Below are 13236 nucleotides of genomic sequence, written 5' to 3' on the forward strand. Positions count from 1 at the left end.
AGTACAGTAAGACTTATAGAATGTTTAAGCTGTCTATCTCTAGCAAAGCGTAATGATTATCCTGGGACATTGCTAAATCATGCTGACAACATGCTAGCAGCACGTTAATCATGGTAAAAACATGCTAGCAACATGCTAATAATGCTAGAAAGACATTAACAACATGCTAATCATGCTATAAATATCTTAGCAGTATGCTAATCATGCTAAAAATAGTTTAGCAACATGCTATCAACATCTATGTAAACTTTCAAACAACTGCTTCTAACTTTCAGACGAGGCTTTTTCAAATCAACTTCAAAGTTCATTCACAAACTTTACTCATCTAGTTTTGCAATGCATCATCCCCTTAATGAGAAATCACTGTGTACACGACTCCATTTATCCACTTTGGCTCATCAAAATCTCTGAAGAAACACTGAAAAAGCAAACAGTGTTGAACAGCAGATCGATACGGATGTCTTTTATTAACCCCAACATACATTTGTCAGTTAGAAAAGTATGAGATACACATTTCAAGTTACTTCCATGTCTTATCTTGTGCAAACACTAGATGGTGCCAGAGAAAAACAAAAACCTAAATGCAGAATCAACAAAACAAAAGAGCAATAATAATAATAATAATAATAATAATAATAAGTGCATTTAAAAACTATGAGTTGATTCATTTTTGTCGAATTTATTGATTCCCAGCTTCATATAAACTGGATGTTGAGGCATAAACATCATACATTTCTACAATTCAACAAAAATATAACCAATATTTACAATTATTGTATTAAAAATACAAAAAAAAAAAGAAAGACAAAAAATAAGAACAAATACATACTCCACCAATTGTCTTTGTAAAAGACGTACAGGTAAAAGTAGTCAAAAAAGAGAGAATCTTCACCAGCTAAATGTACACGTCTCACTTGACATCACATATCGAACAGAGTAGCAGAACAGCTACCTACTACTATTTACCTTGTATTTATGCTTGTACAATTTGTGCAACTTATTTTGCAAAACAAGCGACTCATCTTGGCTTGCCAAAACGTGAATATTTAATAATAATAAAAAAAAAAAATAGGTGGAAGCAGATGGTCGATATAGTTACTGTTACAAACATGTTGTTGATTAACAACTGTATCCGCAACCATTACAAAAAAAAAATGTGGGAGCCAAAAACAAACAAACAAAAACATACAAACGAACGAACAAACAAACAAGCAACTAGAGAAAGAAACACTGAAGTAGTGATGTTACAGAGTACAGTGGAAAACACTGCAAACTTCTTTTTTCTTCTTTAGTCTATTGTTTCTAACTACTGATCAATGTGATCAGCTTAACTCAGTGATTAAAATGAAAGAATAAAAGTGACGTGCTCCCACCGGTTCAGTTCTGCTCTGACTGGCTGACTTCGGGTGGGTTTGCATGTTTCCGGCCCACTGGAGTCTCAAAAGCACATTTCAGTTGAGTTCCTGTGAATGATTGTGGAAGCTGTTGTGCAGCAGTGGTAGTTAGTTCAAGGCCCACTCCAGGAGAAACATGCATGACTTGAGCCCTCGTAAAGAAAAACTTAACACAAAAGCCACCATCTTTCACACACCACCTTAATGGTTTCACATAATGAGAGGAAGGAAGTAGCACCCGAATAAAACGGCCCCATTTGCCTGAGTAGCCTGCAGTTCTCACCTTAACCAACAGGGGGCTTGATGTTGTGCCACAGCCACAGCAAATGCTTTTGAAGCTGGAGAGGCGCTCAACTGATAAAACCACCTGCGTTATATCGAAGATGAGTGTGTACATTTCCTCTTCATCACTAAAAGCTTCTTATAGCAGAACTGATTCACTTTTAATGGACTTTGGCTCCTCGATTACCAACAGATGTAAATTTATTAAGCCTTTTGTTTTTGTATCCAAAACTGATGCTTCCTTATGACTCTCAAACCCACTGCAGCCAAAAACCAATAAAATCACTCACTTAGCATAATTTCCTCTCACAAAGTGCCTTCCGTATTAAATCGGTGTGCTACGTTTGTCAGGAGTCAATGTGAACTCCATCTGTAGTCATCCAGCAGAAGAGATGTCCTTCAAGTCGTGCTCCTGCAAATATAATACTGTTATATTGAACCACACAGATATGAGTGTTGTCATCGGGACTGATGTGAAAAGGAGTGGCGTTAAGTTGTAGTCAAGCCTTCTTTGCCATCCAAACTGCATGTCCAGAATCGGGTGACTGAAATGTTGATTGTGTGCATCAGTTTACACCTTAAAAACAGTTAAAAAGTGCTGAGGGGAACTACTAAACAAGTTCATGTGACCTTTAAGCAGAAGGAAAGAGGGAATTGTCTGAAGAAAACCATTAACAGTAGTTTGTTTTTTGTGTGTGAATGTCAAAGCGCTGTGTTCGAGTTTCAGTTCAGTTCATTTTTTCCATTCTCCAAAGTGCCAAATAAGTTATTTTTTTGCTCGCCTCCTTTCTTCACAGTATTTTTTTTTTAGCATGCAGGGCATTAAACCCCCCATGATGCATTAAGGCAGGGCAGGGAGATGAATCCATCATTGAGGAGGGAGAGAGGCAGTGCCAGCAAAATGTAGACTGGATGGTCTGTCTGTCTGACCTGTGAATGCCCGATATGGGCCATCAGTCAATGCAGCAGTGCAGCCAGTGTCGCCCCCTTTCAAACAGCAGACACCTGTTCATCCTCTGGAGGAAAAGAGAGAATCTCTGTGAGCATCATGGACATAATCACCTAAACACACAGGCTCTGTTCCAAACCCAAGTGACATGTGAAAGAGAGCTGTTACTGATGTTATTGATAATGTGCATTTCTCATTACTCATTGTCTCAGCAGAAACTGCCTTTGGCGTCACAAACTTCACACCTCTTACACTGCATTTGCAGTAAAGAGATGCAAGTGCAGTTTTGTGCATATTAAATTTTGGAAGTAAAATCAAAGGAACTAAAACTGGAATAAAACTTGTATTGTCTTCTCCTAGCAAACAGTTGCCACTAGTTTTGTAATCACAGAAATACTAATGTTGATGGTGCAAGCACACCACTGTTTGGAACCAAATAATGCAATGCTAAAAGAAAATAAATTACCAGCATGTCAGGTAGACTGGAACTGGGGCTGTGTGAAAACAGCATCCTAGCTGAAATGCTTCATAGGCAGCAACATGTTACTGACATCACTCACAAGTGACTAACCATAACTGTTAAACAAACAATGTGACACTAACCATAAAAAACACATGGGATACAAAAAAAGTCAGTTTTTAAAAAGATGGAAGTAGTTGTCAGTAGTGAATAAAGTAAACAATATATAAAATTCAATTTTAGATGCCATAGTTTGAGCGAAGCATTGATTCTGTAGGCTATATGATTGTGTGTGTCTATATATATATATATATATATATATATATATATATATATATATATATATATATATATATATATATATATATATATATATATATATATATGTGTATATGAGAGAGAGAGAGATTTAGATAGATTACTAATATTTATATTTAGATATTAATATATATACAGTTGAAGTCAAAAGTTTACATACACCTTGCAGAAAAATTTTAATTATTTGACCAAAATAAGAGGGATCATACAAAATGCATGTTATTGTTTATTTAGTACTGACCTGAATAAGATATTTATTCAGGTGAAAACGTTTGAACAGAATGAAGATGTGTACATTTTTCTTATTTTGCCTAAATATATATATATTTTTTAATTTAGTACTGCTCTTCAGAAGCTACAGAAGGTATGTTTCCCAGAAGCCAAAATACGTTTTTATTATTATTTTATGATATATACACATATATATATATAATTTATTTTTCTATTTTTTTTATTTTACCCTGATCTTCAAATTCAAAAAGTTTCCACCCCCCGGCTCTTAACGCATGGTTTTTCCTTCTAGAGCATCAGTAAGTGTTTTAAACTTTTGTAATAGTTGCATACGAGTCCCTACCAAATTCACCTATTATATTTAAACATCTTTTATATAATATCTTATTCAGGTCAGTACTAAATAAACAATGACATGCATTTTGTATGAGCCCTCTTAGTTTAGTAAAATAATTAACATTTTGCAGATTCTGCAAGGTGTATGTAAACTTTTGACTTCAAATATAAATATAAAATTACTGTATTATATATACACTACATATAAAAAAAATATACACACACAAACACATAATATGTAAGGCAGCATAGCTGTGCTATTTTTAATGCCTAAAAATGCTGTCTAGGGCAGGAAATGCACTGGAGTTTGGAACAAAGTCACAGACATACCACTAAATATAATAATGAAATAAAATATGCTCTGGCCTTACCGTACCAAAGACAAACATGACAAGACAAGAAAGACTACTACTGTGAAAATTAATAAAATGACAATTCCCCAAATCAGGATCTTTGTGCTGATAAGTACTAACGCTATTTTACGTGCTACCTGACAACACAAACACGACTTCAGGCTCTATCATGTGTTCAAGCATTTATGATGGCAGATCTAGTGATTTTCCTGTGAGCACTGATGGGTGAGAGGCAATACACACGGCAGAGCAGGGAGCAATGACTGGGATGTTGTCACGGCGACGGGGGGGAAGGCTGTCTCTGTGGCGGCGCATGCACTGTGTGAGATGCGTTGGTGGTTGGTGATGGTGGGCAGGTGAAGGAGCTGTCCTCCTGGCATGCAGAGACCGTGACTGGTGTACGTGAGTGTGCGTGGAGTGCGTGAGTGTGTGAGTGTGGAAGTAACTGGAGTTTGGGATGTTTTACCTTCCTGTTGGGGTGGTGTATGTAACTCATGGCCTGGGGGGAACTGCTGTGTGTGGACCTCTCCTCCTTTGAGCTCTGAGTTTGGGAGACAAGCACTCACCCTCCTCTTCCACCTCCTCTGCCTCCTCCTCTTCTCGTCCCCGGGGGTCTGGCGAATGGGTGGGTTTTCCCGCAGCTGGGGGCTGCTGGGAGTCGGGGGAATGTGTGACAAGACGGGAGCGCTGCAAGGCGGTGGTGTAGTCCGGGGGTCTCCTGCCAGAGTGAGCCGTGCCCTCGGTTACGTCCGTGATGGTCAGTGCCGTGTAGCCCGGCGGCGTGGGTGGAGGGTCCCGGTAACGGCCATCCTTCCGTGCTGAGGGAGGAGACGTACACCACAGTTCCATTTAATATCCGTAACGCTTCTCACACACGTGGATGGACACATGCAGACATGCACTAGATCAGGAAGGATCACTTTTGTAGGTAGTTTGTGGTGTAGTTCCACCTTGTAGTGTTCAATTCAATTGTAGTGTTCATTTTCAGATGTTAGTATGATCGTTGGGAATGTGTTTTTCATGCAAAAATCATGACTTCAACATTTGAAAAATGTAAACACAAGAGATAGGTTAGGAAATATAACTTGGTGTAGCTACTCTGAAAGGTATAGTTCACCCAAAAATAAAAATTCTGTCATTAATTACTCACCCTAATATCGTTCCAAACCCCTAAAACCTTCATTCATCTTCGGAACACAAATTGAGATATTTTTGTTGAAATCTGAGAGCTTTTTTTGACCCCAAGCTCATAGACAGCGAGGGTCCTACCACGTTCAAGGCACAGAAACGTAGTAAGGGCATCATTAAAATAGTCCATGTGACATCAGTGGTGACATCAGTCTCGTAGCTTTTATGAAGCTACGAGAATACTTTTTGTGCACAAAGAAAACAAAAATAATGACTTTATTAAGAGTACCACAATACATGTACAGTATCTCACAGAAGTGAGTACACCCCTCACATTTTTGTAAATATCTTTTCATGTGACAACACTGAAGAAATGACACTTTGTCATTACACACTACAATGTAAAGTAGTGAGTGTACAGCTTGTATAACAGTGTCAATTTGCTGTCCCCTCAAAATAACTCAAGACACAGCCATTAATGTCTAAACCGCTGGCCACAAAAGTGAGTACACCCCTAAGTGAAAATGTCCAAATTGGGCCCAATTAGCCATTTTCTCTCACACTGTCATGTGACTCGTTAGTGTTACAAGGTCTGAAGTGTGAATGGGGAGCAGGTGTGTTAAATTTGGTGTTATCGCTCTCACTCTCTCATACTGGTCACTGGAAGTTCAACGTGGCACCTCATGGCAAAGAACTCTCTGAGGATCTGAAAAAAAGAATTGTTGCTCTACATAAAGATGGCGTAGGCTATAAGAAGATTGCCAAGACCCTGAAACTGAGCTGCAGCACGGTGGCCAAGACCATACAGCGGTTTAACAGGACAGGTTCCACTCAGAACAGGCCTCACCATGGTCGACCAAAGAGGTTGAGTGCACGTGCTCAGCGTCATATCCAGAGGTTGTGTTTAGGAAATAGACTTATGAGTGCTGCCAGCATTGCTGCAGAGGTTGAAGGGGTGGGGGTTCAGCCTGTCAGTGCTCAGACCATACGCCGCACACTGCATCAAATTAGTCTGCATGGCTGTCATCCCAGAAGGAAGCCTCTTCTAAAGATGCACAAGAAAGCCCGCAAACAGTTTGCTGAAGACAAGCAGACTAAGGACATGGATTACTGGAACCCTGTCCTGTGGTCTGATGAGACCAAGATAAACTTATTTGGTTCAGATGGTGTCAAGTGTGTGTGGCGGCAACCAGGTGAGGAGTACAAGTGTGTCTTGCTTACAGTCAAGCATGGTGGTGGGAGTGTCATGGTCTGGGGCTGCATGAGTGCTGCCGGCACTGGGGAGCTACAATTCAGGTACAGGGAACCATGAATGCCAACATGTACTGTGACATACTGAAGCAGAGCATGATCCCCTCCCTTCGGAGACTGGGCCACAGGGCAGTATTCCAACATGATAACGACCCCAAACATTTGCTAAAGAAGCTGAGAGTAAAGGTGATGGACTGGCCAAGCATGTCTCCAGACCTAAACCATATTGAGCATCTGTGGGGCATCCTCAAACGGAAGGTGGAGGAGCGCAAGGTCTCTAACATCCACCAGCTCTGTGATGTCGTCATGGAGGAGTGGAAGAGGACTCCAGTGGCAACCTGTGAAGCTCTGGTGAACCCCAAGAGGGTTAAGGCAGTGCTGGAAAATAATGGTGGCCACACAAAATATTGACACTTTGGTCCCAATTTGGACATTTTCACTTAGGGGTGTACTCACTTTTGTGGCCAGCGGTTTAGACATTAATGGCTGTGTGTTGAGTTATTTTGAGGGGACAACAAATTTACACTGTTATACAAGCTGTACACTCACTACTTTACATTGTAGCAAAGTGTAATTTCTTCAGTGTTGTCAAATGAAAAGATATTCCTCTGCTTGCAAACTAGGTGCAGCGCATGCATGTTCTATTTCAGCAGCACCAAATGCATGTGTTATGGTACTCTCCATAATGGCAGATGACTGTCCTGCCATCCCAAAAGGATGTCAAATGTAGAAATGTTAATTCATGCGTTCATGACCTCGAGGCTAGATTATTGCAATGCTTTATTGGGTGGTTTTTCTGCACGCTTAATAAACAAACTCCAGCTGGTTCAAAATGCAGCAGCTAGAGTTCTTACTAGAACCAGGAAGTATGACCATATTAGCCCGGTTCTGTCAACACTGCACTGTCTCCCTATTAAACTTTGTATAGATTTTAAAATCTTGCTAATTACTTATAAAGCACTGAATGGTTTAGCACCTCAGTACTTGAGCGAGCTCTTATCACATTATAGTCCTTTACGTCCGCTGCGATCTCAAAACTCTGGCAATTTGATAATACCTAGAATATGCAAATCAACTGCGGGCGGCAGATCCTTTTCCTATTTAGCGCCAAAACTCTGGAATAATCTACCTAACACTGTTCGGGAGGCAGACACACTATTGTCAGTTTAAATCTAGATTAAAAACCCATCTCTTTAACCTGGCTTACACATAACACACTAACACATTTCTATTATTCAAATCCTTTAAAGGATTGTTAGGTTGCATTAATTAGGTCAACCGGAACCGGGAACACTTCCCATAACACACAATGTACTTGTTACATCGTAAGAAGAATGGCATCTACGCTAATATTAGTCTGTTTTTTTCTTATTCCGAGGTCACCGTAGCCACCAGATCCAGTCCGTAGCCATATCAGATGGTCACTGCAGTCACCCGGATCCAGTCCGTATCCAGTCCAGATAGTGGATCAGCACCTAGAGACGACCTCTACAGCCCCGAATGTCAGCGGAGATCAGGCCAACTATATGAGCCCCAGAGACAGATTTCCAGTGAAGACCTTGTCTACTAGACGGCCATCGGGACAAGACCTCGGGAACCAGATGAGTCCTCGGCACAAACTGCTGGTTCGTCTGGCCAGAGGAGAACCGCCCCCCCGACTGTGCCTGGTTTCTCCCAAGGTTTTTTTCTCCATTCTGTCACCGATGGGAGTTTTGGTTCCTTGCCGCTGTTGCCTCTGGCTTGCTTAGTTGGGGACACTTAATTTCCAGTGATATCGTCGACTTGATTGCACAGATACTATTTAAACTGAACTGAGCTGGACGATGACATCACTGAGTTCAATGATGAACTGCCTTTAACTGAAAATTGAGTGTTTACTATTGTTCTTTTGCATTACCGACACTCTAATTTCCTATTTGATACTGTAAAGCTGCTTTGACACAATCTGTATTGTTAAAAGTGCTATATAAATGAAGGTGACTTGACTTGACTTGACTAGAGAAGAAATTGTTGAATAAAGTCATTATTTTAGTTTTCTTTGCGCACAAAAAGTATTCTCGTAGCTTCATAAAACTACGATTGAACAACTGATGTCACATGGATTAAAGTCCGCATGAAATCAAAATTTGCAATATTTGTTTTGTTAGCCCACATTGCTAGTCTTAAGGCCAACAATTAATCTGTGCAAGTTAATCCTCTGAAAAAATTTTTTTGTCTTGGTAATCTTTAATCAAAATCTGAATGGCACTCCTGCTCTGATGACGTGAGTTTGACGGCTTGGCCAGAATTTGCTTAACCACGCCCCTCCAACTTAAAAACCCCACCCCCTACCCAATATTCTGTTTCAATTGGAAATACGTCACCATACTGAAATCCAGTTCACGCGGACTTTAATGATGTCCTTACTACCTTTCTGGGCCTTGAACATGGTAGGACCCTTGCTGTCTAGGAAGGGTCAGAAGGCTCTCAGATTTCATCAAAAATATCTTAATTTGTGTTCTGAAGATGAACGAAGGTCTTACGGGTTTGGAACGACATGAGTCAAGTCAAGTTGAGTCGAGCTTTATTGTCATTCTGCTACATGTGTGGACAAATAGTGGAACGAAATGTTGTCTCTCGCAGGACCACGGTGCTACATACTAATTAAACATAAATATAAACATACAGCAATAGAAGTATAAGAAAAACAATTATGAACCTATACACAGTTAAACATCTGACTATACATATACTATAAATAGTTGACTATACATACACATAGTCTGAGAGAGACTGTACAAGAACTTTACATAAATGCTGTACATGAGATTGTGCAAAAGAGGGTAATTAATGACAGAATATTCATTTTTGTGTGAACTATCCCTTTAAAATAGTTACCCAAAAATGAAAATCTTTCCCCCATTACATCTTTCGAGCATCAAGCACCAGGCATCAAGTTAGACATCAAAGTTTCATGTCCAACCTCGCAAGATTGCCAAAAGGCATCATATTTGATTTGGGCCAAATTTTCAGTAAATAAGCTTTTTTGAAATGTTCCTAAAAGAAAGTTGTTGCATGGCTTCATAAAGCTTTTTGTCCATTATGAAGCTAGACAAAAATGGTCACTTTTAAATATTACTGAATGGAAAAAAGCTGTGTCATGCTTCTCATTTTTGTGTTTTATGGAAAAAAATAAGAGCATACAGTTCTGGATCAACATAATTCAACAAAAATTTCATTTTTGGGTGGCCTATTCCTTTCAAACCAGGTTAATGTGGCGACTCTTACTGATCACAGCCTTGGTGTTGCCTGCAGTGATGGGTGAGGGGCGTCGACTGTGCTGTCTGGACTCTTCTGAACCAGTAGAGGTGATGCTGCTGGTCTCTGGATCTGTGGTCACATCCCTCCCTCCTCTTCGCTTGATGGTGCCCGTGTCACCCTCAGAGTCCTCGCCCCAACATGCCGCAGAGGACGAAGAGGAGCAGGCAGACGCCCAACTTCCTCTGCTTCCCCAAAGCCCCGCACCCTCTGCAAGTGCCTCCCAGCTACGGCCCTGCTGCATGGTCTGAATGTTGTCATGGGAGCCGCTGGAACATGAAGTCCAGCTGCCACGACCAGAATCAGCAGCATCGAGAGACACCCGGTCACCCTGGTCCTGGGTAAGCTCCTCTGAGCTGGGTGAAGACAGCACGGTGGCGCCCGCATACAGACCCCGGCAGTCCTGCATTGATGAGTAGGACCTGAAAGAAGAAAGGGTAGAGGGATACAGAAAGGTTTAATTGTAACTCTACATTGCCAGGACTAGGCCTCGATGATCAATGATGGTAACTTAATATAGACTTGCTCTTTGTTATTTTCAGTGTGGTACCGGTATTTCCAGTTTGCATAATAGAACTTGCTTTATTTTTGAGTGCCCCGTCACAAGTGTTGTACTTTTAACACTCATTATCATTAAAAAAAAAAATGCTTTCATATTTCTCAAGAAATCTATATTCATTTTAATGTGCTCTGACTATCTGCTTTTAAACACAAGAACATGTCTTATGTAAGTACTGCCTGAGAAACATATCCGAATGGGGTCAGGTGAGCCCAAAACCAGCCTAACTGACCCAGGGTTGCTTTAGGCCAATTAACTGATTAGTGATTCAGGCAACATACCAACTAGTCGAAAGAGTAATGAGTGGTTCTTACCCCAAGCTATACTGGTCAGGATCAGCAGTAGCCCTGCGTTCTAGCCGGTGGCCACTGCCATGGCCCTCCCCAGCCATTACTCCATATCGATGCCTGCGTTCATCTTGCCCCATGTCCAGGGAGGAGGTGCTCACCAGACTGGAGCGTGAGGAGATCTCACTGTGGCCAGAGTCCGACAGGTATTCACCTGCTCTTCCATAGCCTGGCAAATGAGTACATAGAATGACATGATCAGAAAATGGTTTGGCCTTAATACAGAGCCCTGCGGTACCCCATTCTATAACTGCCTCTTTTCACCTAAAAAGGTTTTGTTCCAGAATATATGGAGCTACCTTGATGCCAACCAACTATTGTAGAGTTACTTTTGACTTCTGAATAAAACAGAAATATATTTAGAGTCTATTATTTTACAAGAATGTAACTTGTCACAGTGCATTCTGGGAATGCCTTGACTGCGAAGGATTAAAATGCAGTATACTTACTTTTGGAACAGAGCTACTGAATATCTGTGACATATTGTGTCAGTGTTCACACTGTAATGCCTGCAATTTGTAGTTGCAAAATCATAACTTGAAATAAGAGTCAAACAATTGCACAATAGTTGTTCATTTAACCCACTAATGAAAAATAAGCCTTCCTGTTTACATCATGATGAAATTGATGATACAATGACCAGCACAAGAAAGAAGAGTTCAGAGAAATTCAGGGTTTCAGAGATTCAACTCCTAAACAATCATGCTACTGGCAGAGCAAAGCACTACTTTAGAGTCACCCCCTTTCTTAGATTAGCTAATCAAAACCAGGCAGTTACTTCAGTAACATAGCCCTACAGCACACACACACACACACACACACACACACACACAGCTACAGCACTAGCCTGCCTCTGCCAGCTACAACAGGAGCAAAAACACTGTCTAGACTTGGTGAGAGAGTTCACCCAAATGCCAGGACTTCTGATATTTAGAAATGTATAAAACCATTAGTGGAACCTCCAACTAACACTGTACTATAAAAACACAAACAATAACATTTGATATTACTGCTAAAGAAAGTCTGGACACAAATGTCACATGTTAATCATACCACTGAAATACATAACTGAAAACAAAACATCTCATTGGTTGTGTCTCAATACTAGGAAAGCAACCAATATCACAAAGGGACTAAAGGATTTGGGCTTGGTAAATTCATATTTTATTTATTTGTTTATTTTATTTTATTTTTTCGTGATCAATGACCAAAAGTGTCAGTAAAGACTTTTATAATGTTACAAATGTTCTCGATTTCAAATGAATGCTGTACTTTTAAACTTTATATTCAAAGAATTCTGAAAAAGAATTATCATGGTTTAAACAAATATATAATAAATAATAAAATGCATTAAATATTAAAATATATTCAAATAGAAAACAGCTATTTTTAAATCAAAAAATATATATTTCACAATATTATGTTTTCAATGTATTTTTGATAAGATAAATGTACCCTCGCTTAACATAAGACCAATCCTAAACTTTTGAATGGTAGTGTACCTCTAATGAATGATGTTTTAGTAGGCAGCTCACTACATTTTGAGACACAGCAATAATGATGCTTGTGTGAACTCTCTCAGGTTAAATCTGCATCCAGGACCTGTTACCTGTTGGTGATTTTCTACAGAAGGAGGAAAAACCCTTCATACTGTGGCTTCGTATAGATGCAATGGCTGAATACAGGGTAAAACACGTGAATGATGAGAGACAGAAATGTTATGTGATGCAAATTTAAAAGTAGAGATGGAAAGTGGAGCATGTGTAACTTTACAGCAATGAAATCAGAGAAAAGCAGTGTTAAAAAAAAACATGTGAACCTTGGCAGGATATTTCATATACTACGTGTGATCTTTTCACCACTAGATGGCAGTCTCAACATATTAAATTTGCCATGAACTAGCACCTAGCTAACAGAGAAATGCCAGTGGGGCACATGCTGTCTGACAATATATTTCACTGCATGCCCACAAGGCTCTGACTCTACAGTTCACTGATAAGTCAATGAGGAGAGTAAATTGAGTGTGCAAAGACCAGAGGTTGGAGAAACAACATTTAAATTTACAAAAAATGCCATAGTGTGTATGTCTGTGTGTATGATACCTTTCTTAGGTGAGCTGTGAGGAGATGTGGGAGGAGACGACAGCTGTGAAGAGTTGTTGGACACACTATCCTCTGTCTGTTTCCTGTGTCTCTCTCCTGCCTCTTCTGAAAGGGACAGTATCTTTTTCAGAGACTGTGGTGAGCTTGTGCCTGTGAAAATACAGTAAGATTCTTATGAGCACCAGTAACATATAATGTAGTAGTTGATCATGTTTTAGCTACATAAATG

At 40.0% G+C, this 13236-nt stretch overlaps 1 protein-coding gene across 12 annotated transcripts in view; it reads right to left on the reverse strand.

Moving 5' to 3' along the window:
* Nucleotides 1-448: 448 nt before the first annotated feature.
* rapgef2b (Rap guanine nucleotide exchange factor 2b) overlaps nucleotides 449-13236 on the reverse strand; it is a 135774-nt gene continuing 122986 nt past the window's right edge. For 10 of the 12 annotated variants that reach the window (XM_058797256.1, XM_058797259.1, XM_058797255.1 and 7 more), the window contains 5 exons: nucleotides 13008-13157; nucleotides 10873-11074; nucleotides 9970-10421; nucleotides 4790-5141; nucleotides 449-2692 (listed from right to left, as the gene is read on the reverse strand). In XM_058797256.1, coding sequence (XP_058653239.1) covers nucleotides 4816-5141; nucleotides 9970-10421; nucleotides 10873-11074; nucleotides 13008-13157 — 1130 coding nt within the window. In that variant the 3' untranslated portion in view covers nucleotides 449-2692; nucleotides 4790-4815. The remainder of the gene's footprint in view (nucleotides 2693-4789; nucleotides 5142-9969; nucleotides 10422-10872; nucleotides 11075-13007; nucleotides 13158-13236) is intronic. The other 2 variants (XM_058797260.1, XM_058797264.1) reach the window with 2 other exon arrangements.

This window comes from Onychostoma macrolepis, chromosome 14 (assembly GCF_012432095.1).
Source record: "Onychostoma macrolepis isolate SWU-2019 chromosome 14, ASM1243209v1, whole genome shotgun sequence".
NCBI classification, from domain to species: Eukaryota; Metazoa; Chordata; class Actinopteri; order Cypriniformes; family Cyprinidae; genus Onychostoma; species Onychostoma macrolepis.